General features: G+C 43.9%; 3 protein-coding genes across 3 annotated transcripts; all 3 read right to left on the bottom strand.

Moving 5' to 3' along the window:
* Positions 1-3,182: 3,182 nt before the first annotated feature.
* Positions 3,183-7,804, bottom strand: LOC123084386 (probable protein phosphatase 2C 37). The gene is made up of 2 exons (XM_044506016.1): positions 7,690-7,804; positions 3,183-3,699 (listed from the first exon to the last, which is right to left on the bottom strand). The coding sequence occupies exons 1-2, from the start codon at positions 7,802-7,804 to the stop codon at positions 3,395-3,397; spliced, it is 420 nt and encodes a 139-aa protein (XP_044361951.1). The 3' UTR covers positions 3,183-3,394.
* Positions 7,805-7,811: 7 nt separating this feature from the next.
* LOC123084385 (probable protein phosphatase 2C 37) lies at positions 7,812-8,744 on the bottom strand. The gene is made up of 2 exons (XM_044506015.1): positions 8,273-8,744; positions 7,812-8,195 (listed from the first exon to the last, which is right to left on the bottom strand). Exons 1-2 carry the CDS (start codon positions 8,648-8,650, stop codon positions 7,812-7,814), a joined length of 762 nt encoding a protein of 253 aa, XP_044361950.1. The 5' UTR covers positions 8,651-8,744.
* An 11,189-nt stretch (positions 8,745-19,933) lies between these two features.
* On the bottom strand, positions 19,934-25,489 carry LOC123083361 (probable protein phosphatase 2C 37). Its single transcript, XM_044505424.1, has 4 exons — positions 25,030-25,489; positions 24,641-24,952; positions 24,447-24,555; positions 19,934-20,450 (listed from the first exon to the last, which is right to left on the bottom strand). Exons 1-4 carry the CDS (start codon positions 25,405-25,407, stop codon positions 20,146-20,148), a joined length of 1,104 nt encoding a protein of 367 aa, XP_044361359.1. The 5' UTR covers positions 25,408-25,489; the 3' UTR covers positions 19,934-20,145.
* Positions 25,490-26,248: the final 759 nt, after the last annotated feature.

Genomic DNA, 26,248 nt, shown 5'->3' with positions numbered 1-26,248 from the left:
CCGGATGTCCGGGGTGCCATCCGGATGTCCGGGCCGCACCCCGGATATCTGTCCCACTCGCCGGTTGTCTGGCTCACTGCTATTTAGACACCAGTAGGTCTGCACTTTCTCGCTAGATGTCCGGGCTGCACCCCGAATGTCCGGGACTTCCAGCCACGCCGGATGTCCGGACTTTGCCCCAGATGTCCGGCTCCTGCCATCCTGACTCTAGTAGGTTTGAACGTAGTTGCCTGACGTCCGGGCTTCGCCCCGGATGTCCGGGCTTTCCTGTGTTGCCAGATGTCCGGGCTTTTCCCCAGATGTCTGGCCCCTCTGTTTTTATCTATGCTTCTCCTTTGTTTTTCAAGTGCCTCGCCAGCCCGGATGTTCGGCCACTTTGCCCAGATGTCCGGCCTGCCCGTTCACTTGTGCTACAATGGCCACATTTGTGCTCACACTATATATAGCCCTTCTCCCCCTCGGGAGAGGGTTGACCATTCACTTTGAGAAAACCCTAGAACACATTTCACTCTCTCTCTCACACTCCAACACCAAATCTCAGATCCCTAAGGGAATTGATAGCATTTGGCAAAAGTTGTCCATCCAAGTGATAGATCCACTCCTTCCCCTTCTTTGCACCCAAGGAATTCGTGATTTGAGAAAGTCTTGAGCTTTTCCCCACCGTTCTTGTTACTCTTGGAGGTTGGAGATTCCTAGGAGGTAGGAGTCTTTTGGGGAGGAATCGTTCTTCGTGATTACCCCTGGAAAGTTTGTGAGGGTTTGAGACCACCCCAAGGTCTACCACTAGTGGTTGAGAAATAACTTCGTGGTGTTGTCTCAAAGGGAGAATAGGGTGAGCCATCGTGGCGTTGGTGTGCCTTCGTGGTAACATCTACCTCTCTAATGGTGACGTAGCTTCCCTCCAAGGAAGTGAACGTCGGCATACATCCTTGTCTGTCGGAGTTGCAGTTATCCCTAACCCTACCTCCCTACTTCTGGTTACTTGTCTCTTAGTCTTTACTTATATCATATTGAGCTTGCTTACTCTCCTACTTATGTTACTTGTTTACCTTGCTTATCTCATAGCTTCACTCTTGCAATTGTTAGGCTCAACTTCATATTCCGCATTATTGCCTAAGTTAAGTAACAATTAAAATTTGTAATTGTACCTATTCACCCCCCTCTAGGTCCATCTCGATCCTTTCTCGTGGTCACCGGCGCCTAGGGTTTCGGTGGTGCTTGCCTCCCCACCGTGTCGTCACTCCTCTCCTCATCACCCTATTCCTCTCCCAACCATGCTCCACCTCTGTCACCGTCGGCTTCCAAAGGTAAGAAATCTGAATTTTTTATACACGGCAACATTTTGTTGTTCTGAAATTCTTTTTTTGATGCTTGAGCTGCTATTGCTGATGTTGCTACTGTTGATGTAGATGTTGTTGCGGCCAGCCTTGTGGGTGTTGCTCGTCACTAGGCTCCTCTACTGCTGCACTGTTCTGCTCTGCATCGACTGGTGAGCTCCGCCTAATCTGCTTCCGCTTGCTGTTGCTAGTGGTGGTGGTATGGTGCTGCTGCTAGGTATGTTGCTGTTAATTGCTACTGCTACTGCCACTAGCTAGAGGTAGCTTCTGCTGCTGTTTGTTGCTTTCTGCTACTGCTACTGCTCAATAAGCTTCTCCAGATCAATGACCCTGCTTATTGCTTCTTCCGCTGTTGTTGCTTTGTTGATGTTGTGTTGTTGCTGTTTTTAGTAAGTTGATTACACATGGTCTGAATCGGGTAGCAGGATAAGGTCTATCGACACGTTGCAATTTGCTTGCTCTCTTAGATATTTCCTTAGGTAACTTTCTAGATTATGTAGTTTAAATGGTTGTACTTAGTAAATGCGTCTAACTTGTACTTGTTTTGGGTATGCGTCGCTATTAGGTATGTAGTGTGTTCACTTTCATTCCAATGATGCTTCCTTTTGAAAGAGATGAGAGTGAGAGATGAGATGCTCTTGGAGAAAGGATACCAGATGTTCTTAGGTGGTCTTTCCTTCTCGTCGTCCTCCTATGAGACCTCGGCAAAGTAGGGGAGAACGAAAGGACCGACCATCACTGACGGTCGAAATAACATTGAGAGATGAGAGATGTTATGAGAGGAAAGATACCTGCTATTCTCATAGGTGGTCTTTGCTTCTCATCTCTTTCTGTGAGACCTTGGTAAAGCAAGAAGGGATGGGAGTAACGACCCTTACCGACTGTGAAAATAAACATGCAAGGAGTGCCCCACCATACATATATGCCACCACTTGACAGGTGAGAGTTGTTGAAGGGAGCATCAAATGACTGAAAGTTAACCCACATGAAGAGTTGTTGTGTATTCTTCATTTAGTTTACAACTTTGCAAAATTAAGTTTGATACAGAGACCCTTCTCACATGACACTCGTGCAGGAGGATGGCCCCGCGCCGCCCTCCTGCGACTGGGTTGTGTGGTGTTTGACTCTGGGAGATCATCTGTGATGGTGATTGGCCGTTGCTTGGCACGTTTGATACCCCCGAGCTCGCCGTTCATGCATACTATGCGGTGGCTTCCATGTATGGGCGGAAACTGGCTGACCTAGACTTCCCCGAGGATGCCAAACATGCGTCCTTGCCCCTCCTTACCGGATTTATTCTCGCAAGGAGGTGAAGGAACGCCGCCTGACCAAGATGAATAAGCAGTACATGGCTAGGTATGCTGAGGCCAATCCACACCTTGTTGTAGCGGAGCGTGATTTTTGGGCCAATAAGGAGAAGGAGCAGATGAAGAACGAGGACACTGAGATGGATGCTAGAGTAACCGCGGAGGTCAACCAGCTTTTTGACGAGCTCGATGAGCAGGGCTACTTTATGTATGACGACGGGGAGGAGGCGCAGCTGGCAACCCACACTGATGGTGAGGTAGGCCCCTCCAGCGGATGTCGAGAGGCGGTTGACCTTGTCTCCGATGACGAGGACAAGGACTAGCTTCGCATCATCCTACAGTGCACCCCTCAAGTCTCAACCAGATGCAAACACTAAATTGTGGGAGCAATGGCACCCAACACTTGCCTTGCCCTAATAACAATTCAAAGTGCAAATCAAATGCTAGCTTAAGAAAAACAACAGGGACAGTATGCAGGAAACATAAAATTCAACTGCATATCCAATCATCCTTGCATTGATTTACACATATCTTTGTATTCCACACAATCACACTCTATTTTCAATCCATGGCAATTATTTATCCATCCATATTACCAGTTATTCTGCAGACTCTTTTTATTGAATAAAACCAACCGACTAGCTAGAGAGCTAAGATCCCAATCAACACAGCTTTGCCATGATTGCATAGATCTGAATTCCTATCAGGTCAAATTTGTAACTTGTAGAGATGGTGATCTGATCTTTGTAGCTAACCCCTCATCTTTAGAACAATCACAACCACACAGATGTCATCTCGGCTATGCATACGGAAGGCGAGATCCGTGAGGTGGAATGCAGCGCATATACACCGAACCTCTTCTTCGCGGCCTACCATTGTGCCAACATTGGTGCTCTTATCTTCTAAGCATTTCCAGGTTTCGCTGCAGGCCACCGTGTTTGACATCACATCCCACAATCCATCGCTTGCAAGGATCATGAAATCATCATCCTCCGACCTCGCAGTTATGGTAATTTCTGGCTCACATATCACTTCAGGCTTGAGGAGCGTGTGCCCTGTGAGTATAGTTCATTGTTTAATGAGATGTAACACCTTAAGCATCAGTACAAAACATATACTAAAGAAAAATCAACTTGTTATAGAAATGAATAACCTTTCCAAAAAAGTAAAATTGGTATTTATGTTATTTTATTTTGGGATTAATTAGGAAATCAATTCTCACCATCCATCAAGACCAAGTAAGTACCCACTTATGAAAGATTTTATCAGAAAACAACAATGTTCAAATAAAGGGAATCTGAACTATCTATTTGACATCAATGTTAATGCAACAACACATAATAACATCCTTGCTAAAGGTAAGACTATTAATGGGTTTGAATTCACGGTTTACCAAGTATGGTTGTTGAAGGCAAGACTGTGAAAAGATAGCTCAATGCAATATTTGATCAGATAATAGGATGCAACTACAATAAATACACAAATTCACTACATATTATCATGAGTGGCCCCATCTGTATCTGTTGGTGCTATGGAAGCATGCTCCAAAAACTAGAGAAGAATTGTGCCCATTGATACATCTTGGTACACTATTAGATGTATGTATATAACATAATCGGGCATTCCATAATTTTATTTTTATGACTGAGCCTACTATGTTTCAATTGTTTCTTTAAAAATTAGGATACACCCCGCCTTCTACATTCTTTTCTTGGTACTTAAATGGAAGGCAATGTTTTAGTTTGCTTTTTCAATAAGAAGGTCACACATGGACGCAAAAACTAAATCTTCCTTTTTGATTACATTTGTCTGGATGTTATTTTTGTCTTTATGTAAGAAGGCTATTTTTTCCTTGTACATTCATTTCCTTCTACTCTGCTAACATTATTGTGTGGCTCAAGTGGCTTAAAAATACTCAAGAAGGATTCCCTTGGTGGAGTCCTCGTGGTGGCGCAGATACTTCTTTGTTGCAACGACGCTCTTCCCTTGGTGGAGTTCTCATCAACAACATCGTTGGTGTTTTTCTGTCTTGCAACCTCCGTCATATAAAACGCCTTTTTCTTATGTTAATATCGGAGTCTATATTTTTTGAACAAAAAAAACATGTGGGCATGAAGAAGACAAAACTTAAAAAAACTAATCTTGTGACAAATGGTAGTATTGTATATATTAGCCTTTTATTTAAATTTACAAATAAGGCAACACGCCCAAGAAAAATGGAAAAGGAGCTTGATAGGTGGTGATCGTCAGCTAGGGGTTGCCTCCAGGAAACGATGTGTTCGCTAGGGGAGGACACCTGCAATGAACGAAACCCTTTCTCCTCATAGTTCGCCCATGGAGAATGCATGAAAAAAAAGATAGGCCCAATTGACTCATTTTTCGGAAAAGTTTGCCATAAACAAAAAGTACAAAAATCCTAATACATAAAATGGCATAGTAAACCATAAATTTACATTTGCCATGCTCTAATATATATTAAAAAAATCATCCTATACTCTATAGAATTGCATCCACTAATAAATCATGGAAAATTAGAAAATGTATTGGTCACCTAGCAAATTAAAAGGAGAAATTGTTTCTCAGAAAAGCATGTTAAATTTTGAAAATTATTTGTTGTCATCACATACCTTGATATAACCAAAAAAATCTATTTCATAAAAATTATAATGGCAAACAAGATTTTGCCAAGGAAAAATGTGAAAAACTAACATATATTGTCATGGTTTCATTATATATATTTTTTGACAAGGAATGTCCAAAACAAGTTTGCCATTTTATGTTCGATAATATTTTTCTATGCCATTCAATGTTTTTACCATGCTTTGTTGAATAAAATTGCCATGGAGTGAAATTTCTTCCCATGGTCCAAAATAATTTAAAAAATAGGAATTTCAAATGGTTATGTTCAAAATAAATATGTCGTGCAATGTGAAATTAAAATTGCCATGATGGGTAAAACAAAACATTGCATGGTCCAAAAAATAAGTTTGCCATACATAAAAATTGTAATCTTGGTTAGGAAATGGATTTTTTTTCTAAAACACCCATGTGACAAAGTAGAAACTTTTCCAAAATACCATAAAAATTCCGTGCTACCTAAGATAATACTAGCATGGTGAAATTACCAAACTTTCCATGGTATAACGAATAAAATTGGCATTGTTCTAGAATAATAAACAATTTATGCTATCTGGAATAAACTACTATAGTCTAATTAATTAATTTGCCATGTTCTAACTAAAAAAATGTCGTGGTACGAATAATAAAAATTGCCATGTTACCTAAAATAAAGTTACCTTGGTACAATCGATAAATTTGCAATGGTCTGAATAATAAAAATGCCATGCTACCTACATGACAATCCTGAGGAATTTTGTTCTCTAAGAAAACACATGGCTACTTTTGGCAAATTGGAAAAGGGTGCATGTCAAAGCTAGGGATTTCTTTCCATAAAAAAGATGCCAGCTTTAGGAAATTTCCATGAGAACATGGCAAAAGTTAGGGATTGTAAAAACACAGCATGTTTTTGAAATTTATAAGTTGGCCGGTGGCAAATTTAGGAGATTTGATCTTTAACAAAGATGGCATATGTAGCAAATGCATTGGGCACATGATAAAACTACGAGATTTGGTCTTTGAAAAAAGTTGGCAAATTAAGTATTTTTTCCGCGTCTTCAATAAAAAAGTATGCCCCCATAATATTCATATTAACGCTTTTGCCATGATGTTGTAACACTAAACGTTTTCAAAGTTGTTTAAAAAATTACCATGTTCTAGAGATCACAATTATCCACTAAAATTGCCATGCAATTAGTCCAATAATTTTTACATAAAAATACCCTGTCCTATAAAATACTTTTTCATAATTTTGCCTTGTAACTGTTGCAACCTCTGTAATTTTTGCCATGATGTAGGAGATAAACTTTTTCTTAAATTTCCATATGATCAGTCCTAATTTTTTTCTTCTAAATTTTCCATGTTACAGTTCATAATTTTTCCATTTCACTTTTACAAATTTCTCTATTTTTCGTGATGTAGTAAACCAATTTGCAATTTTTTTAAGGGGCAGATTTTATCTATAACTTGCCATGTGCAGCGGAACAAAACCACAAAGGCGACAGCCTAAAAAATGACAGAAATGTGCCATGGCAACATTTATCACACTTGTGCAAACAACACAACAATCCTAGGGGAATCGTCTTCCACAACACATACACATGATCAAATTACTGTAGCTAACAAACAACATATGAAGAACAACATCAATATAGCTGCATCCCTCTAGCACATCAAAGGGCACACAAGACACAACACTATACTACAAGATCTCTTTGACACGAACTAATTGGACACTGATGTTTCAGGAGCGATGCCAATGGGAAATTCGTGCAACCAAACACGATGAGCAGTGGCGTGACCTATGGGGATGATGAAGACGGGCCGGAGCTTGAAGCTGGACGGGATCGCGCCTACCACCTATTCACGAGAGCAGCCCAGGCATGGTCGCCGGTGAGGAGTATCGTGGTCGCGCCCTCCTCCGGCCGGAGCTCTTCCCCATGGTTGTGAATGGATGAGGAATGGAGATGAGTGGACATCGGCTGGGCACCTCCATTTCATCTACGAGTGTTCCCACATAGACAACTCAAGAGCGAACGGTTTTTTCTGACGTGGCTACTCAGCGTGCATCAAGATTGGTGCCATGGATCTAACGACCCTAGAGTCGTTCTCTGGGAGGAGCCAGAAATCTGACGTTCGCTACATATCATTTCTGAAAGAAAAACTGTCCTCTCTCTTCCATATATAGGCAATGCTAATGAGAACAACAAAACGTGGTGCTTCAAAACAAAACAACACGCCAGCAGCTTTGGTCGAAGTAATGGCAAAAGGCAACATATAGGCTAATGACAGTCAACAGAGACACTGACCAGTAGCAAACAAATTCAGGAAGGTGGCTTGTTTGCAACTAGTAAGTAGTAGTAAGTAGTAACACAACACGCATGCCAGCCGGTTGCATGGATGGGAAGGGCAATCGTGTGAGAATGTACCTAGCGCGCGCGTCTTGGCAAGGATCCCCTGCACGCGGAGCACCCCGCCGTAGTTGAACACCACACCGCCCGCCGCCGTGACACGCGCCATCTCCTCCGGTCGGTCCAGCTGCATCCACGCATCAAGCTAAAATTTGTCCGACCGACCAAATGAGAGAAATACTCCTACATACACATGACACATTTAATCTCACCCTGTGGTCCCCGGAGAGCGGGATGGCTCGGCCGGCGCGGCAGAGCACGGCGCGGGAGTCGCCGCAGTTGGCCACGATGATGCGGCTGCGGACCAAGAGCGCCACCACGGCCGTGGACCCACCTATGGTGCCCCGGGGCACCCCCGATGCCCCCAGCTCGTCCGCCCGCACGAAGCTCCGTGTCAGCGCGGCCTTCCAGGCGCGATGCTCCGCCTCCTCGTCCTGCTGATGCTCCTTCTGGTAGGCTGCGGCCGCGCGGGCCAGCTCATCCGCAAGGATTGCGTGCATATGGTCCCTGCACAGCGCAGACACCTGCACCACAACGCTCAAACGTGTAGAGTCGAGGAGGAGTTGGCATGAGTATGATTGGGGATCTACGGTTAGGTTACCTCGGGTCCACCGTGGCCATCGAAGACGGCGAAGAAGTGCATGCGCGAGCCGTCAACCCAAGTAAAGAAGGACGGGTGCAGCGACACCTTGTCCTCCATGATCTTCCGGTAGCTCCCCACCATCCCAGCCGCCCCGTACGCGCCGCGCCACCGGGCGGCCAGTTTCGTGTCGGGAGCCTCGCTTTGTTCGGCTACCTGGGCGGAGCCGCCGCGGCGGCGGCGTAGGCGGCGTTCCTGGGAGCCCAAGGCACGGTCGGCTCCCCCCTCGCCGGCCACGAGCAAGTTGTTGGCGCTGTTGCTGGCCATCACTACGGATCTGTCACGCGAAAGAGGAGCAGGTTGAGCAGGGCGCGCGCGGGTGCTGAAGCAGCAGAGCATCCCCCTAACACGCAACCTGCCTAGAGATAGAAAGGGAAGAAACTGATGGAGGAAGACAGAAACGGACAACCGAAGGAGCGCAGAAGAGGAGGAGGAGGACCCAGAGGAGGAGGAAGCTCTCTCGCTCAGAAACGGAGGGGATTACTTGTTTGTGCTTCCCTCGCACGCCTCACCTTTACTGCCTGCTTCCTCATTTTCACCTTATTTATTCACTGATTGAAAATGGCCTAACTTTTTATAAGGCGTTTTTAGAGTCCATGACAATGTCAAAAAACATCTTATATTAAGTTACAGAGGGAGTATTCATTAGCCTTAGTTTGTTGTTCATTATTGGAAGAACTATAAGATAAAGAGGATTCCAAATACATTATTTTGGGGAATAGAAATTTGATCACCGGTGGGTTTTCCTATCTTTATTTCCGTAGCTTTTATTTGCTACCATGTATCCCAATACATTGGCTCTTAGTGTGCTCTCCTTAAAGATATGGTAGATTTTTAGGGACAACCCTCCAATGCATTGTAACTTGTATGATTACTATAATACATGCTATTAAAATGAAGGATATGGTCGTCATCATCCATGTTTTTCTCTCCACCACCTTGCATACTTAGTTAATGCATGATCGTAAGTAAATAGATAAAGAATAATTAATGATATGGATTATATGATATATCTTCCTTCTCATCACCTCATACAAATATGGAAGAACATAATTTGTAATCAATGCATCATGATAAGTTAGAAAATGATAATGGTAATAAGTAATACTCATTATACTATATGTTGTTAGAGTTGTGTCGAATATTATGTACAAGTTAGGTTACAGTTGGACTTGGAGTCTTACTGTGTGTAGACAGGGTAGAAGTTCTGTCCTAATAGGACACTTGTATCCTAGGCCTCTCATATATAGCGGGGTAGACACACGATGTAACATATGCCAACATAATAGCACGGGCACGCGAGGGAGCCGGCGGCGTGTGCCGGCGCCCGGGCGGCCGGGGTGCGGTATTGTAGCGGTGTCACGGGGAGGAGCGCCCGTAGTCAAGCCCCGGGGATGTAGCCATATCGGTGAACCTCGTTAACAAATCTCGGTGTCGTGCCTCGTGTGATTGCTTGATCCTCGAATGATCAATGGTGGCCTCGGATTTATTCTAACAAGTGGTATCATGAGCAATGTTTCGAAGAGGTTTTCAATCGTTGTTGATCAAGAGGAAAAGCTGCGATGGTCGGTCTTGAAGAGGGGCGTCGTGTTCTGTTCCGATCTGTTGACGGTCCGCAGCAGATAAGGTCTGATGTGAAGGTCAAAGATGGCCGCGACACGGAGGCCAAAGTAGCAGGTTCGGAAGCAATCGGAAGCAACCAAGGTAGCGGCAGGTCGGATCCGAAGCAGCGGCGGTTAGGGCACGGAGCTCCGCGAGCGCCGTAGGAGGCAGTCACCAGGCGGGCCAAGGCGTGGAATTTTTTGGTTTTCTGCAGGATGGCTGTATTCTGGTTTTCTGCGGGACGGCTGCAGGCCCAGGTGCTGGGTGGCCGAGAAGGTAGCGGCATGGCGCGAGGCCCATGCGGTGCTGCTGATCTGGACGTGTACGTCAACTGTATACGTGTGCCTTGCTTGGTGTTGTGCAGACACGTGATTTGTTTTGAGAACAAAAAAAGAGTTGCTAGGTCCAACACGTGTGCACGGGAGTGGTTTGGCATGGATCTTGATTCTTTTCTGCTAGGTGCACGGAGAAGCTAATAAATCAAACATGAGCATAATAATTTGCAGACGAGGGATTTGTCTGATCCAAATTTGCATGGAAGTTTTGCTAGGTTGGTTTGATCAGATGGCTTGGCGTGTGTGGAGGAGCAACGGAGGGCGCGGACGAGCGCGTCATGAGGATCATGCAAACACAGGGCGTCATGCAATGCACGGATGTGTGGGCAGAGACGACGCAGGGTGAAGCATGGTTGCAGTCGGATAATTTCGGCTGGGTCGGACTGGACTGTTTGACGGATCGACGTGGATGTCGGTCAAAGCAGAAGACGGCGGTGATTTCAGCGACGACGACATAGGAGCATGATGCTGATGGTGGCCGACTTCTGGGGCGTGGAAACACGTGGTGCAGGCTTGAGGGCTTGTGCGGCTTCGACGAGACTATTGCGCAGGGTTGATTCAAGGCAGTGTACACTTGAGAACTTGAAGTCGACAGGGTGCAGGGTAGCATGGCGCAGCTACATGGAGTCATGTTGAAGGTGGAGCTGGAGTCTGATGGATGACTTCACTCTGTGCTAATGGAGGGGCTACGGCGTAAATGCATGGAGAGTCGAGGCCTATTTCAGCGGGATAGCGAGAGACATGTGGATCAGACTGGGGCCCAGTGGTCTGATGGAGACGTGATACTCGATATCGGTCGGTGATGATCGGTGGTTCTCTGCAGTAGGGGTTTGAGTGGTGTGGGTCCGCGGCCCTAGAGACTCGACCAGGACAGCAGAGGCTCGACGCGGCGATAGCGGCGAGGCGTGCGGTAAGCACGGGACACATCGACAGACCAAGGCACTGGTGGTCAGACATGTGTTCAGACAAAGTGTGCAAGGGTACTGAAGCAGTGTTGATGAGTACCGGATTCAAGTTGGTGACTGGGTCTATCGGTGCTAGTTGATGGACAAGAGTTGACCATGGAGAATCTGAGAAAGTGGCGGAAAGTCTGAAATTGTCAAAGGCTGAGAGAGTGGCCGTATATTCTGTGGTGTTCAGTGCACATGGCAAAGTGCAGATGACAAATACAGAAGGAGGCGGAGTGCTATAGCTGTGGGACATGTCAGAGACTATCCGGAAAAGGGGTGAGACAACTGTGAATTTGACTCAGGGTGACACAGGGCGACGGTGAAATTCCTTCAAGTTTCAGACAAGCAGTCAAGAATGAGCGGTGACGTTGAGTTCAGGTAACTCTTATATGTGGCGTCCAATATGTGAATTGCTCATTTTCATGCAGACAGTTGTCGGTGTGTGATGGCGTTGAGCGAATTCTCCGGAAGTTGGAAGCACAAGGTAGAGTAATGAGGAACTTAATTTTGCTCGAGTGTTGATTGTGAAGAAGACAAGAAGGGACTACAGTTGCAGGTGGAGTTACATGGAGTCTGGGAGTAGCAGCGGTGCTCATGGCGTATCTCAAGTCCAATGTACATGGAGGTTCGATGCATGGACGAATTCAAGATGGTGGAGAATATTCGCCAAGGTGGAGTTTGTTAGAGTTGTGTCGAATATTATGTACAAGTTAGGTTACAGTTGGACTTGGAGTCGTACTGTGTGTAGACAGGGTAGGAGTTATGTCCTAATAGGACACTTGTATCCTAGGCCTCTCATATATAGCGGGGTAGACACACGATGTAACCTATGCCAACATAATAGCGCGGGCACGCTAGGGAGCCGGCGGCGTGTGCCGGCGCCCAGGCGGCCGGGGTGCGGTATTGTAGCGGTGTCACGGGGAGGAGCGCCCGTAGTCAAGCCCTGGGGATGTAGCCATATCGGTGAACCTCGTTAACAAATCTTGGTGTCGTGCCTCGTGTGATTGCTTGGTCCTCGGATGATCAATGGTGGCCTCGGATTTATTCTAACATATGTCTTTCTATCCAACACCTAGTATAGATAAGGGAGGAATTAATGCATAATTAATACATGATGATAAGTTAGTAAATAAGAAATCTTGGAAAGACGAAAACAGAAAACTGGAAATTAATTTCAGAAATCGTGAATACCTTGGAAAAACATAAAATTTGAAGTCAACATAGCAGAAATTTCTAATAAAAAATTGGTGACTTTTTTTTAGAAATTTGATACAAAATCTTTATGTTTTCTATTTCATATACATAAATTCCTTGGTTTTCTCCACGCTTAACATTTTTAAATAAAAAGAAATCGCCCTGCCGATATCATTATGGTAGGAGAAAGGTATAAACACAGAGTTTATTTATTGGCTTTTATTTGCAACAGCGTACCTGGACAATCCCATTACATTGGCTCTTTGTGTGCTTTCCTAAGATATATGATAGGTTTTTAGAGAAAACACCAATGCATTCATCTTATACGATTTATCTATAACACTATACTTAAAGTGGAGTGTATGGTCATTATCATCTACGTCTTCCTCTCCAGCACCATGCGCAAATAAGGGAGGAAGTAACATTGATTTTATGGTGGGATTGCGTCGCACTCCTCTACTAGCGCTACTTTTGCCTGACAGGGAGTACTGGTTGGCATGATCTTCCGAAAATCAATCATCAAGAATGTGAGTTAAATACAGCTTCATATCGGGTGGTCAAAACTCTTGTTCTAGCCTTTATTAGTCGGGGTCAACAACAAATAATTTGTGTTGTTACCTTTTTTAAGGCGTCACGTATCGGTTGTGTGATGGCCTTTCAATGGTTGATCTCGACATAAAGGATGAAAATCCTTGTCCCGACAACCTTCATTTAAACAGGGAATGGTAGCGTGAGGCAGGTTATTGTTCACATCTCCTCCGTATATACATTTCTAACACCTTTGCAATGATTTTGCCCTCTAACTTGCATAATTTGAATGGATGCTAACTAGATCAGTGATGGTTTCATCAAGATTGCAATGGTGTTATTTTTGTCCAGAATAAAAGTTATGCAGAAAAATGAAAAAAATACGGCCGAAGTTCACACCAAAAATGAGCCACTAACCCAAAAGATGGGGTCTGGGGGTGCCCATATCCACCATGCGGCCCAAGCTCGCGACCCATTGGTGGAGAACTAGGGGCACGTGGGGACTCCGGTGCACACCTCGTGATGCCCTTTAGCCTAAAATGGCTTACGCTCCAAAACCCTTCATGGATTTTTCCGCATGTCGAGACAGAGCTGCCGCCACCCCTGATCTTCTCCCGGAGGCTAACTAGAGGTTGATCTGGCGTCTTAAGAGGGGGATGTTTCGACGTTATCATCACCAATCACTTCTACATCATCAGCTTCATGATCTCACCTCTATTGTGTGAGTAATTTCTCTGTAGGCACATGGGATGGAAGTGGATGAGATCCCTTATGGAACAAATGTCAAATTTGTTAAGGTTTGATGCCTAATATCCATTATGTCCTAAGAATAATGTTGTCATAATGCTTGACACTAGGACCCGAGTGCCATGTTTTCAAACATCAGCCGTCCATGTTTTCATGAATATACATGTGCTTTGGATCATCTCAGCAAGGTGCATGCACCTGTTGTTATACTGAACCGGAGACCTTGAAGAGATAGTAATCAGGGTATCAAAGGGAATGCTTGTAACATGAGAATTATATGTATTAATTAATTTTTAATTCTTTGTTCTGGTACTCTGTGAAAGGAGTACCTTAAATCTATCTGTCTATCTATCTATATTTATATCTATCTATATATCTATATTTATATCTATCTATCTATCTATCTATCTATCTATCTATCTATCTATACCTATACTAATTAGGGACTCCCTAGAAACTTCCATCTTAATCAATAATTAGGAGCCGTTAATCCGGTGGGTCCAAATTATTATGGTGTAGATCTCTCATCTATCTGTATACTACTTGGACTCTCTTCCAAAAAAAGGTTCAATGAAGATTCTCTCACGACTCTATACTTCCTCTCGATCAGCCAAACAATCTTCCAAAAAAAGGCTTAAAGAAGATTCTCTCACGACTCTATACTTCCTCTCGATCAGCCAAACAATACAAATCTACCTAAAGGATAGGCAGCGGTAACCCTCTCCAAATACCTCCTATAGATTAGCAGAAAAAAACCCACCAATCTCACAAACGATGGCCTATCCCCTCATCCCCTTCTCTCCAAGTTATGTTTCCCAAGCACTCACCAATCCATGTTGGGTTTTCTTTTTGCGGGAAGCAACCGGTGTTGGTTGATGCAACTGAGGAGGAAGCCCATTAAATCTCCTCATCTTTCATGTATAGGCCACACTACAATTGATGATAGATGATACAGAAAAGATGTTGGTGCATGCACGACGGTTGGAATCAGTTCGGTAGCCTCCATTGTTGCTGGGGCGTTACAGAGTGGAGGAAACTGATCACCTCTGTTGTCGTGCTGGAGTTCGCCACGTCACTGCGACCATCTCAATGCCCACAAGTAATACATTATCCTTAGATCCCTCCTTTGTTCTACAACCCGTCTAATTCATCACAAAATCCCTACCCGGATAAACAAGAATTGGTATTGTAGATATCCGTCTACCAACACTGCACATCGGTGATGAACAGATTATTCAAGATATGAGGAGAACTAGCTGCATCTCCAGTCGCAGCGTCTATTCCCTGTAGCAGCCTTTGGGGTCGTTACACGATTTCATCAAACACCAGCCAACCAGATCACTTTGAGATTCATATGATGTCTTGATTTTTTGCCTATGTTATCCAGCGGAATTAGTTGATAATAGGGACCGAATATGGATCTCTTCTGAAATAATACAGGCTAAATCTCTGATCTTTTGCATGGTATATATATCTTATCTAATCAGTCTGTGTCAACTGTTAATCAAAGGTATGAGGCCTAGACTTCAACTTTCTGTTGGGAAACGTAATAATTTCAAAAACATTCCTATGCACACGCAAGATCATGGTGATGCATAGCAACGAGAGGGGAGAGTGTTGTCCATGTACCCTCGTAGACCAAAAGCGGAAGCGTTATGACAACGCGGTTGATGTAGTCGTACGTCTTCACGATCCGACCGATCCAAGTACCGAACGTACGGCACCTCCGAGTTCAGCACACGTTCAGCTCGATGACGATCCCCGGACTCCGATCCAACAGGGTGTCGGGGATGAGTTCCGTCAGCACGACGGCGTGGTGACAACGATGATGTTCTACCAATGCAGGGCTTTGCCTAAGCACCGCTACGATATGACCGAGGTGGAATATGGTGGAGGGGGGCACCGCTCAGGGCTAAGGAATGATCACGAAGATCAACTTGTGTGTCTAGAGGTGCCCCCCTCCTCCGTATATAAAGGGGGGAGGAGGAGGGGGCCGGCCAAGGGGGTGGCGCGCCCTAGGAGGGGGAAACCTACTCCAAGTAGGTTTTCCCCTCCCTTTCCTAGTCCAAGAAGGAGGGGGAAGGAAGGAGTGGGAGAGGGGAAAGGCAAGGGGGGCGCCGCCCCCCCTTTCCTTGTCCTATTCGGACTCAAGGGGAGGGGGCGCACCTCTTGCCCTGGCCGGCCCCTCTCTCTCTCCACTAGGGCCCAACATGGCCCATTAGTTCCCGGGGGGGTTCCGGTAACCCTCCGACACTCCGGTTTTCTCCGAAATCACCCAGAACATTTCCGGTGTCCGAATATAATCGTCCAATATATCAATCTTTATGTCTCGACCATTTCGAGACTCCTCGTCATGTTCGTGATCACATCCGGGACTCCGAACAACCTTCGGTACATCAAAACTTATAAACTCATAATAGAACTGTCATCGTAACGTTAAGCGTGCGGACCCTACGGGTTCGAGAACTATGTAGACATGACCTAGAACTGTTTCCGGTCAATAACCAATAGCGGAACCTGGATGCTCATATTGGCTCCTACATATTATACGAAGATCTTTATCGGTCAAACCGCATAACAACATACGTTGTTCCCTTTGTCATCGGTATGTTACTTGCCCGAGATTCGATCGTCGGTATCTCAATACCTGGTTCAATCTCGTTACCGGCAAGTCTCTTTACTCGTTACGTAATGCATCATTCCGTAACCAAACCATTGGCCACATTGCTTGCAAGGCTTATAGTGATGTGCATTACCGAGAGGGCCCAGAGATACCTCTCCGACAATCGGAGTGACAAAACCTAATCTCGAAATACGCCAACTCAACATGTACCTTTGGAGACACCTGTAGAGCTCCTTTATAATCACCCAGTTACGTTGTGACGTTTGGTAGCACACAAAGTGTTCCTCTGGCAAACGGGAGTTGCATAATCTCATAGTTGTAGGAACTTTGTATAAGTCATGAAGAAAGCAATAGCAACATACTAAACGATCAAGTGCTAGGCTAACGGAATGGGTCAAGTCAGTCACATCATTCTCCTAATGATGTGATCCCGTTTATTCAAATGACAACACATGTCTATGGTTAGGAAACATAACCATCTTTGATTAATGAGCTAGTCAAGTAGAGGCATACTAGTGACATTATGTTTGTCTATGTATTCACACATGTATCATGTTTCCGGTTAATACAATTATAGCATGAATAATAAACATTTATCATGGTATGAGGAAATAAATAATAACTTTATTATTGCCTCTAGGGCATATTTCTTTCAGTCTCCCACTTGCACTAGAGTCAATAATCTAGATTACACTATAATGATTTTAACACCCATGGAGTCTTGGTGCTGATCATGTTTTGCTCATGGAAGAGGCTTAGTCAACGGGTCTGCAATATTCAGATCCATATGTATCTTGCAAATCTCTATGTCTCCCATCTGGGCTTGGTCCCGGATGGAATTGAAGCGTCTCTTGATGTGCTTGGTCCTCTTGTGAAATCTGGATTCCTTTGCTAAGACAATTGCACCAGTATTGTCACAGAAGATCTTCATTGGTCCCGATGTACTAGGTATGACACCTAGATTGGAAATGAACTCCTTCATCCAGACTCCTTCATTTGCTGCTTCCGAAGCAGCTATGTACTCCGCTTCGCATGTAGATCCCGCCATGATGCTTTGTTTAGAACTGCACCAACTTACAGCTCCACCGTTTAATAAAAACATGTATCCGGTTTGCGATTTAGAATCGTCCGGATCAGTGTCAAAGCTTGCATCGACGTAACCATTTACGACTAGCTTGCATCATCGTTCTTTGTGATTACCCCTGGAAAGTTTGTGAGGGTTTGAGACCACCCCAAGGTCTACCACTAGTGGTTGAGAAATAACTTCGTGGTGTTGTCTCAAAGGGAGAATAGGGTGAGCCATCGTGGCGTTGGTGTGCCTTCGTGGTAACATCTACCTCTCTAATGGTGACGTAGCTTCCCTCCAAGGAAGTGAACGTCGGCATACATCCTTGTCTGTCGGAGTTGCAGTTATCCCTAACCCTACCTCCCTACTTCTGGTTACTTGTCTCTTAGTCTTTACTTATATCATATTGAGCTTGCTTACTCTCCTACTTATGTTACTTGTTTACCTTGCTTATCTCATAGCTTCACTCTTGCAATTGTTAGGCTCAACTTCATATTCCGCATTATTGCCTAAGTTAAGTAACAATTAAAATTTGTAATTGTACCTATTCACCCCCCTCTAGGTCCATCTCGATCCTTTCTCGTGGTCACCGGCGCCTAGGGTTTCGGTGGTGCTTGCCTCCCCACCGTGTCGTCGCTCCTCTCCTCATCACCCTATTCCTCTCCCAACCATGCTCCACCTCTGTCACCGTCGGCTTCCAAAGGTAAGAAATCTGAATTTTTTATACACGGCAACATTTTGTTGTTCTGAAATTCTGTTTTTGATGCTTGAGCTGCTATTGCTGATGTTGCTACTGTTGATGTAGATGTTGTTGCGGCCAGCCTTGTGGGTGCTGCTCGTCACTAGGCTCCTCTACTGCTGCACTGTTCTGCTCTGCATCGACTGGTGAGCTCCGCCTAATCTGCTTCCGCTTGTTGTTGCTAGTGGTGGTGGTATGGTGCTGCTGCTAGGTATGTTGCTGTTAATTGCTACTGCTACTGCCACTAGATAGAGGTAGCTTCTGCTACTGTTTGTTGCTTTCTGCTACTGCTACTGCTCAATAAGCTTCTCCAGATCAATGACCCTGCTTATTGCTTCTTCCGCTGTTGTTGCTTTGTTGATGTTGTGTTGTTGCTGTTTTTAGTAAGTTGATTACACATGGTCTGAATCGGGTAGCAGGATAAGGTCTATCGACACGTTGCAATTTGCTTGCTCTCTTAGGTATTGCCTTAGGTAACTTTCTAGATTATGTAGTTTAAATGGTTGTACTTAGTAAATGCGTCTAACTTGTACTTGTTTTGGGTATGCGTCGCTATTAGGTATGTAGTGTGTTCACTTTCATTCCAATGATGCTTCCTTTTGAAAGAGATGAGAGTGAGAGATGAGATGCTCTTGGAGAAAGGATACCGGATGTTCTTAGGTGGTCTTTCCTTCTCGTCGTCCTCCTATGAGACCTCGGCAAAGTAGGGGAGAACGAAAGGACCGACCATCACTGACGGTCGAAATAACATTGAGAGATGAGAGATGTTATGAGAGGAAAGATACCTGCTATTCTCATAGGTGGTCTTTGCTTCTCATCTCTTTCTGTGAGACCTTAGTAAAGCAAGAAGGGATGGGAGTAACGACCCTTACCGACTGTGAAAATAAACATGCAAGGAGTGCCCCACCATACATATATGCCACCACTTGACAGGTGAGAGTTGTTGAAGGGAGCATCAAATGACTGAAAGTTAACCCACATGAAGAGTTGTTGTGTATTCTTCATTTAGTTTACAACTTTGCAAAATTAAGTTTGATACAGAGACCCTTCTCACATGACACTCGTGCAGGAGGATGGCCCCGCGCCGCCCTCCTGCGACTGGGTTGTGTGGTGTTTGACTCTGGGAGATCATCTGTGATGGTGATTGGCCGTTGCTTGGCACGTTTGATACCCCGAGCTCGCCGTTCATGCATACTATGCGGTGGCTTCCATGTATGGGCGGAAACTGGCTGACCTAGACTTCCCCGAGGATGCCAAACATGCGTCCTTGCCCCTCCTTACCGGATTTATTCTCGCAAGGAGGTGAAGGAACGCCGCCTGACCAAGATGAATAAGCAGTACATGGCTAGGTATGCTGAGGCCAATCCACACCTTGTTGTAGCGGAGCGTGATTTTTGGGCCAATAAGGAGAAGGAGCAGATGAAGAACGAGGACACTGAGATGGCTGCTAGAGTAACCGCGGAGGTCAACCAGCTTTTTGACGAGCTCGATGAGCAGGGCTACTTTATGTATGACGACGGGGAGGAGGCGCAGCTGGCAACCCACACTGATGGTGAGGTAGGCCCCTCCAGCGGATGTCGAGAGGCGGTTGACCTTGTCTCCGATGACGAGGACAAGGACTAGCTTCGCATCATCCTACAGTGCACCCCTCAAGTCTCAACCAGATGCAAACACTAAATTGTGGGAGCAATGGCACCCAACACTTGCCTTGCCCTAATAACAATTCAAAGTGCAAATCGAATGCTAGCTTAAGAAAAACAACAGGGACAGTATGCAGGAAACATAAAATTCAACTGCATATCCAATCATCCTTGCATTGATTTACACATATCTTTGTATTCCACACAATCACACTCTATTTTCAATCCATGGCAATTATTTATCCATCCATATTACCAGTTATTCTGCAGACTCTTTTTATTGAATAAAACCAACCGACTAGCTAGAGAGCTAAGATCCCAATCAACACAGCTTTGCCATGATTGCATAGATCTGAATTCCTATCAGGTCAAATTTGTAACTTGTAGAGATGGTGATCTGATCTTTGTAGCTAACCCCTCATCTTTAGAACAATCACAACCACACATATGTAATCTCGGCTATGCATACGGAAGGCGAGATCCGTGAGGTGGAATGCAGCGCATATACACCGAACCTCTTCTTCGCGGCCTACCATTGTGCCAACATTGGTGCTCTTATCTTCTAAGCATTTCCAGGTTTCGCTGCAGGCCACCGTGTTTGACATCACATCCCACAATCCATCGCTTGCAAGGATCATGAAATCATCATCCTCCGACCTCGCAGTTATGGTAATTTCTGGCTCACATATCACTTCAGGCTTGAGGAGCGTGTGCCCTGTGAGTATAGTTCATTGTTTAATGAGATGTAATACCTTAAGCATCAGTACAAAACATATACTAAAGAAAAATCAACTTGTTATAGAAATGAATAACCTTTCCAAAAAAGTAAAATTGGTATTTATGTTATTTTATTTTGGGATTAATTAGGAAATCAATTCTCACCATCCATCAAGACCAAGTAAGTACCCACTTATGAAAGATTTTATCAGAAAACAAGAATGTTCAAATAAAGGGAATCTGAACTATCTATTTGACATCAATGTTAATGCAACAACACATAATAACATCCTTGCTAAAGGTAAGACTATTAATGGGTTTGAATTCACGGTTTACCAAGTATGGTTGTTGAAGGCAAGACTGTGAAAAGATAGCTCAATGCAATATTTGATCAGATAATAGGATGCAACTACAATAAATACACGAATTCACTACATATTATCATGAGTGGCCCCATCTGTATCTGTTGGTGCTATGGAAGCATGCTCCAAAAACTAGAGAAGAATTGTGCCCATTGATACATCTTGGTACACTATTAGATGTATGTATATAACATAATCGGGCATTCCATAATTTTATTTTTATGACTGAGCCTACTATGTTTCAATTGTTTCTTTAAAAATTAGGATACACCCCGCCTTCTACATTCTTTTCTTGGTACTTAAATGGAAGGCAATGTTTTAGTTTGCTTTTTCAATAAGAAGGTCACACATGGACGCAAAAACTAAATCTTCCTTTTTGATTACATTTGTCTGGATGTTATTTTTGTCTTTATGTAAGAAGGCTATTTTTTCCTTGTACATTCATTTCCTTCTACTCTGCTAACATTATTGTGTGGCTCAAGTGGCTTAAAAATACTCAAGAAGGATTCCCTTGGTGGAGTCCTCGTGGTGGCGCAGATACTTCTTTGTTGCAACGACGCTCTTCCCTTGGTGGAGTTCTCATCAACAACATCGTTGGTGTTTTTCTGTCTTGCAACCTCCGTCATATAAAACGCCTTTTTCTTATGTTAATATCGGAGTCTATATTTTTTGAACAAAAAAAACATGTGGGCATGAAGAAGACAAAACTTAAAAAAAACTAATCTTGTGACAAATGGTAGTATTGTATATATTAGCCTTTTATTTAAATTTACAAATAAGGCAACACGCCCAAGAAAAATGGAAAAGGAGCTTGATAGGTGGTGATCGTCAGCTAGGGGTTGCCTCCAGTAAACGATGTGTTCGCTAGGGGAGGACACCTGCAATGAACGAAACCCTTTCTCCTCATAGTTCGCCCATGGAGAATGCATGAAAAAAAAGATAGGCCCAATTGACTCATTTTTCTGAAAAGTTTGCCATAAACAAAAAGTACAAAAATCCTAATACATAAAATGGCATAGTAAACCATAAATTTACATTTGCCATGCTCTAATATATATTAAAAAAATCATCCTATACTCTATAGAATTGCATCCACTAATAAATCATGGAAAATTAGAAAATGTATTGGTCACCTAGCAAATTAAAAGGAGAAATTGTTTCTCAGAAAAGCATGTTAAATTTTGAAAATTATTTGTTGTCATCACATACCTTGATATAACCAAAAAAATCTATTTCATAAAAATTATAATGGCAAACAAGATTTTGCCAAGGAAAAATGTGAAAAACTAACATATATTGTCATGGTTTCATTATATATATTTTTTGACAAGGAATGTCCAAAACAAGTTTGCCATTTTATGTTCGATAATATTTTTCTATGCCATTCAATGTTTTTACCATGCTTTGTTGAATAAAATTGCCATGGAGTGAAATTTCTTCCCATGGTCCAAAATAATTTAAAAAATAGGAATTTCAAATGGTTATGTTCAAAATAAATATGTCGTGCAATGTGAAATTAAAATTGCCATGATGGGTAAAACAAAACATTGCATGGTCCAAAAAATAAGTTTGCCATACATAAAAATTGTAATCTTGGTTAGGAAATGGATTTTTTTTTCTAAAACACCCATGTGACAAAGTAGAAACTTTTCCAAAATACCATAAAAATTCCGTGCTACCTAAGATAATACTAGCATGGTGAAATTATCAAACTTTCCATGGTATAACGAATAAAATTGGCATTGTTCTAGAATAATAAACAATTTATGCTATCTGGAATAAACTACTATAGTCTAATTAATTAATTTGCCATGTTCTAACTAAAAAAATGTCGTGGTACGAATAATAAAAATTGCCATGTTACCTAAAATAAAATTACCTTGGTACAATCGATAAATTTGCAATGGTCTGAATAATAAAAATGCCATGCTACCTACATGACAATCCTGAGGAATTTTGTTCTCTAAGAAAACACATGGCTACTTTTGGCAAATTGGAAAAGGGTGCATGTCAAAGCTAGGGATTTCTTTCCATAAAAAAGATGCCAGCTTTAGGAAATTTCCATGAGAACATGGCAAAAGTTAGGGATTGTAAAAACACAGCATGTTTTTGAAATTTATAAGTTGGCCGGTGGCAAATTTAGGAGATTTGATCTTTAACAAAGATGGCATATGTAGCAAATGCATTGGGCACATGATAAAACTACGAGATTTGGTCTTTGAAAAAAGTTGGCAAATTAAGTATTTTTTCCGCGTCTTCAATAAAAAAGTATGCCCCCCATAATATTCATATTAACGCTTTTGCCATGATGTTGTAACACTAAACGTTTTCAAAGTTGTTTAAAAAATTACCATGTTCTAGAGATCACAATTATCCACTAAAATTGCCATGCAATTAGTCCAATAATTTTTACATAAAAATACCCTGTCCTATAAAATACTTTTTCATAATTTTGCCTTGTAACTGTTGCAACCTCTGTAATTTTTGCCATGATGTAGGAGATAAACTTTTTCTTAAATTTCCATATGATCAGTCCTAATTTTTTTCTTCTAAATTTTCCATGTTACAGTTCATAATTTTTCCATTTCACTTTTACAAATTTCTCTATTTTTTGTCGTGATGTAGTAAACCAATTTGTAATTTTTTTAAGGGGCAGATTTTATCTATAACTTGCCATGTGCAGCGGAACAAAACCACAAAGGCGACAGCCTAAAAAATGACAGAAATGTGCCATGGCAACATTTATCACACTTGTGCAAACAACACAACAATCCTAGGGGAATCGTCTTCCACAACACATACACATGATCAAATTACTGTAGCTAACAAACAACATATGAAGAACAACATCAATATAGCTGCATCCCTCTAGCACATCAAAGGGCACACAAGACACAACACTATACTACAAGATCTCTTTGACACGAACTAATTGGACACTGATGTTTCAGGAGCGATGCCAATGGGAAATTCGTGCAACCAAACACGATGAGCAGTGGCCTGACCTATGGGGATGATGAAGACGGGCCGGAGCTTGAAGCTGGACGGGATCGCGCCTACCACCTATTCACGAGAGCAGCCCAGGCATGGTCGCCGGTGAGGAGTATCGTGGTCGCGCCCTCCTCCGGCCGGAGCTCTTCCCCATGGTTGTGAATGGATGAGGAATGGAGATGAGTGGACATCGGCTGGGCACCTCCATTTCATCTACGAGTGTTCCCACATAGACAACTCAAGAGCGAACGGTTTTTTCTGACGTGGCTACTCAGCGTGCATCAAGATTGGTGCCATGGATCTAACGACCCTAGAGTCGTTCTCTGGGAGGAGCCAGAAATCTGACGTTCGCTACATATCATTTCTGAAAGAAAAACTGTCCTCTCTCTTCCATATATAGGCAATGCTAATGAGAACAACAAAACGTGGTGCTTAAAAACAAAACAACACGCCAGCAGCTTTGGTCGAAGTAATGGCAAAAGGCAACATATAGGCTAATGACAGTCAACAGAGACATTGACCAGTAGCAAACAAATTCAGGAAGGTGGCTTGTTTGCAACTAGTAAGTAGTAGTAAGTAGTAACACAACACGCATGCCAGCCGGTTGCATGGATGGGAAGGGCAATCGTGTGAGAATGTACCTAGCGCGCGCGTCTTGGCAAGGATCCCCTGCACGCGGAGCACCCCGCCGTAGTTGAACACCACACCGCCCGCCGCCGTGACACGCGCCATCTCCTCCGGTCGGTCCAGCTGCATCCACGCATCAAGCTAAAATTTGTCCGACCGACCAAATGAGAGAAATACTCATACATACACATGACACATTTAATCTCACCCTGTGGTCCCCGGAGAGTGGGATGGCTCGGCCGGCGCGGCAGAGCACGGCGCGGGAGTCGCCGCAGTTGGCCACGATGATGCGGCTGCGGACAAGGAGCGCCACCACGGCCGTGGACCCACCTATGGTGCCCCGGGGCACCCCCGACGCCCCCAGCTCGTCCGCCCGCACGAAGCTCCGTGTCAGCGCGGCCTTCCAGGCGCGATGCTCCGCCTCCTCGTCCTGCTGATGCTCCTTCTGGTAGGCTGCGGCCGCGCGGGCCAGCTCATCCGCAAGGATTGCGTGCATATGGTCCCTGCACAGCGCAGACACCTGCACCACAACGCTCAAACGTGTAGAGTCGAGGAGGAGTTGGCATGAGTATGATTGGGGATCTACGGTTAGGTTACCTCGGGTCCACCGTGGCCGTCGAAGACGGCGAAGAAGTGCATGCGCGAGCCGTCAACCCAAGTAAAGAAGGACGGGTGCAGCGACACCTTGTCCTCCATGATCTTCCGGTAGCTCCCCACCATCCCAGCCGCCCCGTACGCGCCGCGCCACCGGGCGGCCAGTTTCGTGTCGGGAGCCTCGCTTTGTTCGGCTACCTGGGCGGAGCCGCCGCGGCGGCGGCGTAGGCGGCGTTCCTGGGAGCCCAAGGCACGGTCGGCTCCCCCCTCGCCGGCCACGAGCAAGTTGTTGGCGCTGTTGCTGGCCATCACTACGGATCTGTCACGCGAAAGAGGAGCAGGTTGAGCAGGGCGCGCGCGGGTGCTGAAGCAGCAGAGCATCCCCCTAACACGCAACCTGCCTAGAGATAGAAAGGGAAGAAACTGATGGAGGAAGACAGAAACGGACAACCGAAGGAGCGCAGAAGAGGAGGAGGAGGACCCAGAGGAGGAGGAAGCTCTCTCGCTCAGAAACGGAGGGGATTACTTGTTTGTGCTTCCCTCGCACGCCTCACCTTTACTGCCTGCTTCCTCATTTTCACCTTATTTATTCACTGATTGAAAATGGCCTAACTTTTTATAAGGCGTTTTTAGAGTCCATGACAATGTCAAAAAACATCTTATATTAAGTTACAGAGGGAGTATTCATTAGCCTTAGTTTGTTGTTCATTATTGGAAGAACTATAAGATAAAGAGGATTCCAAATACATTATTTTGGGGAATAGAAATTTGATCACCGGTGGGTTTTCCTATCTTTATTTCCGTAGCTTTTATTTGCTACCATGTATCCCAATACATTGGCTCTTAGTGTGCTCTCCTTAAAGATATGGTAGATTTTTAGGGACAACCCTCCAATGCATTGTAACTTGTATGATTACTATAATACATGCTATTAAAATGAAGGATATGGTCGTCATCATCCATGTTTTTCTCTCCACCACCTTGCATACTTAGTTAATGCATGATCGTAAGTAAATAGATAAAGAATAATTAATGATATGGATTATATGATATATCTTCCTTCTCATCACCTCATACAAATATGGAAGAACATAATTTGTAATCAATGCATCATGATAAGTTAGAAAATGATAATGGTAATAAGTAATACTCATTATACTATATGTTGTTAGAGTTGTGTCGAATATTATGTACAAGTTAGGTTACAGTTGGACTTGGAGTC

The sequence above is a fragment of the Triticum aestivum genome, chromosome 4A (assembly GCF_018294505.1).
Source record: "Triticum aestivum cultivar Chinese Spring chromosome 4A, IWGSC CS RefSeq v2.1, whole genome shotgun sequence".
In the NCBI taxonomy this organism is placed as follows: domain Eukaryota; kingdom Viridiplantae; phylum Streptophyta; class Magnoliopsida; order Poales; family Poaceae; genus Triticum; species Triticum aestivum.
This window is presented reverse-complemented; position numbering and strand designations above follow the sequence as displayed.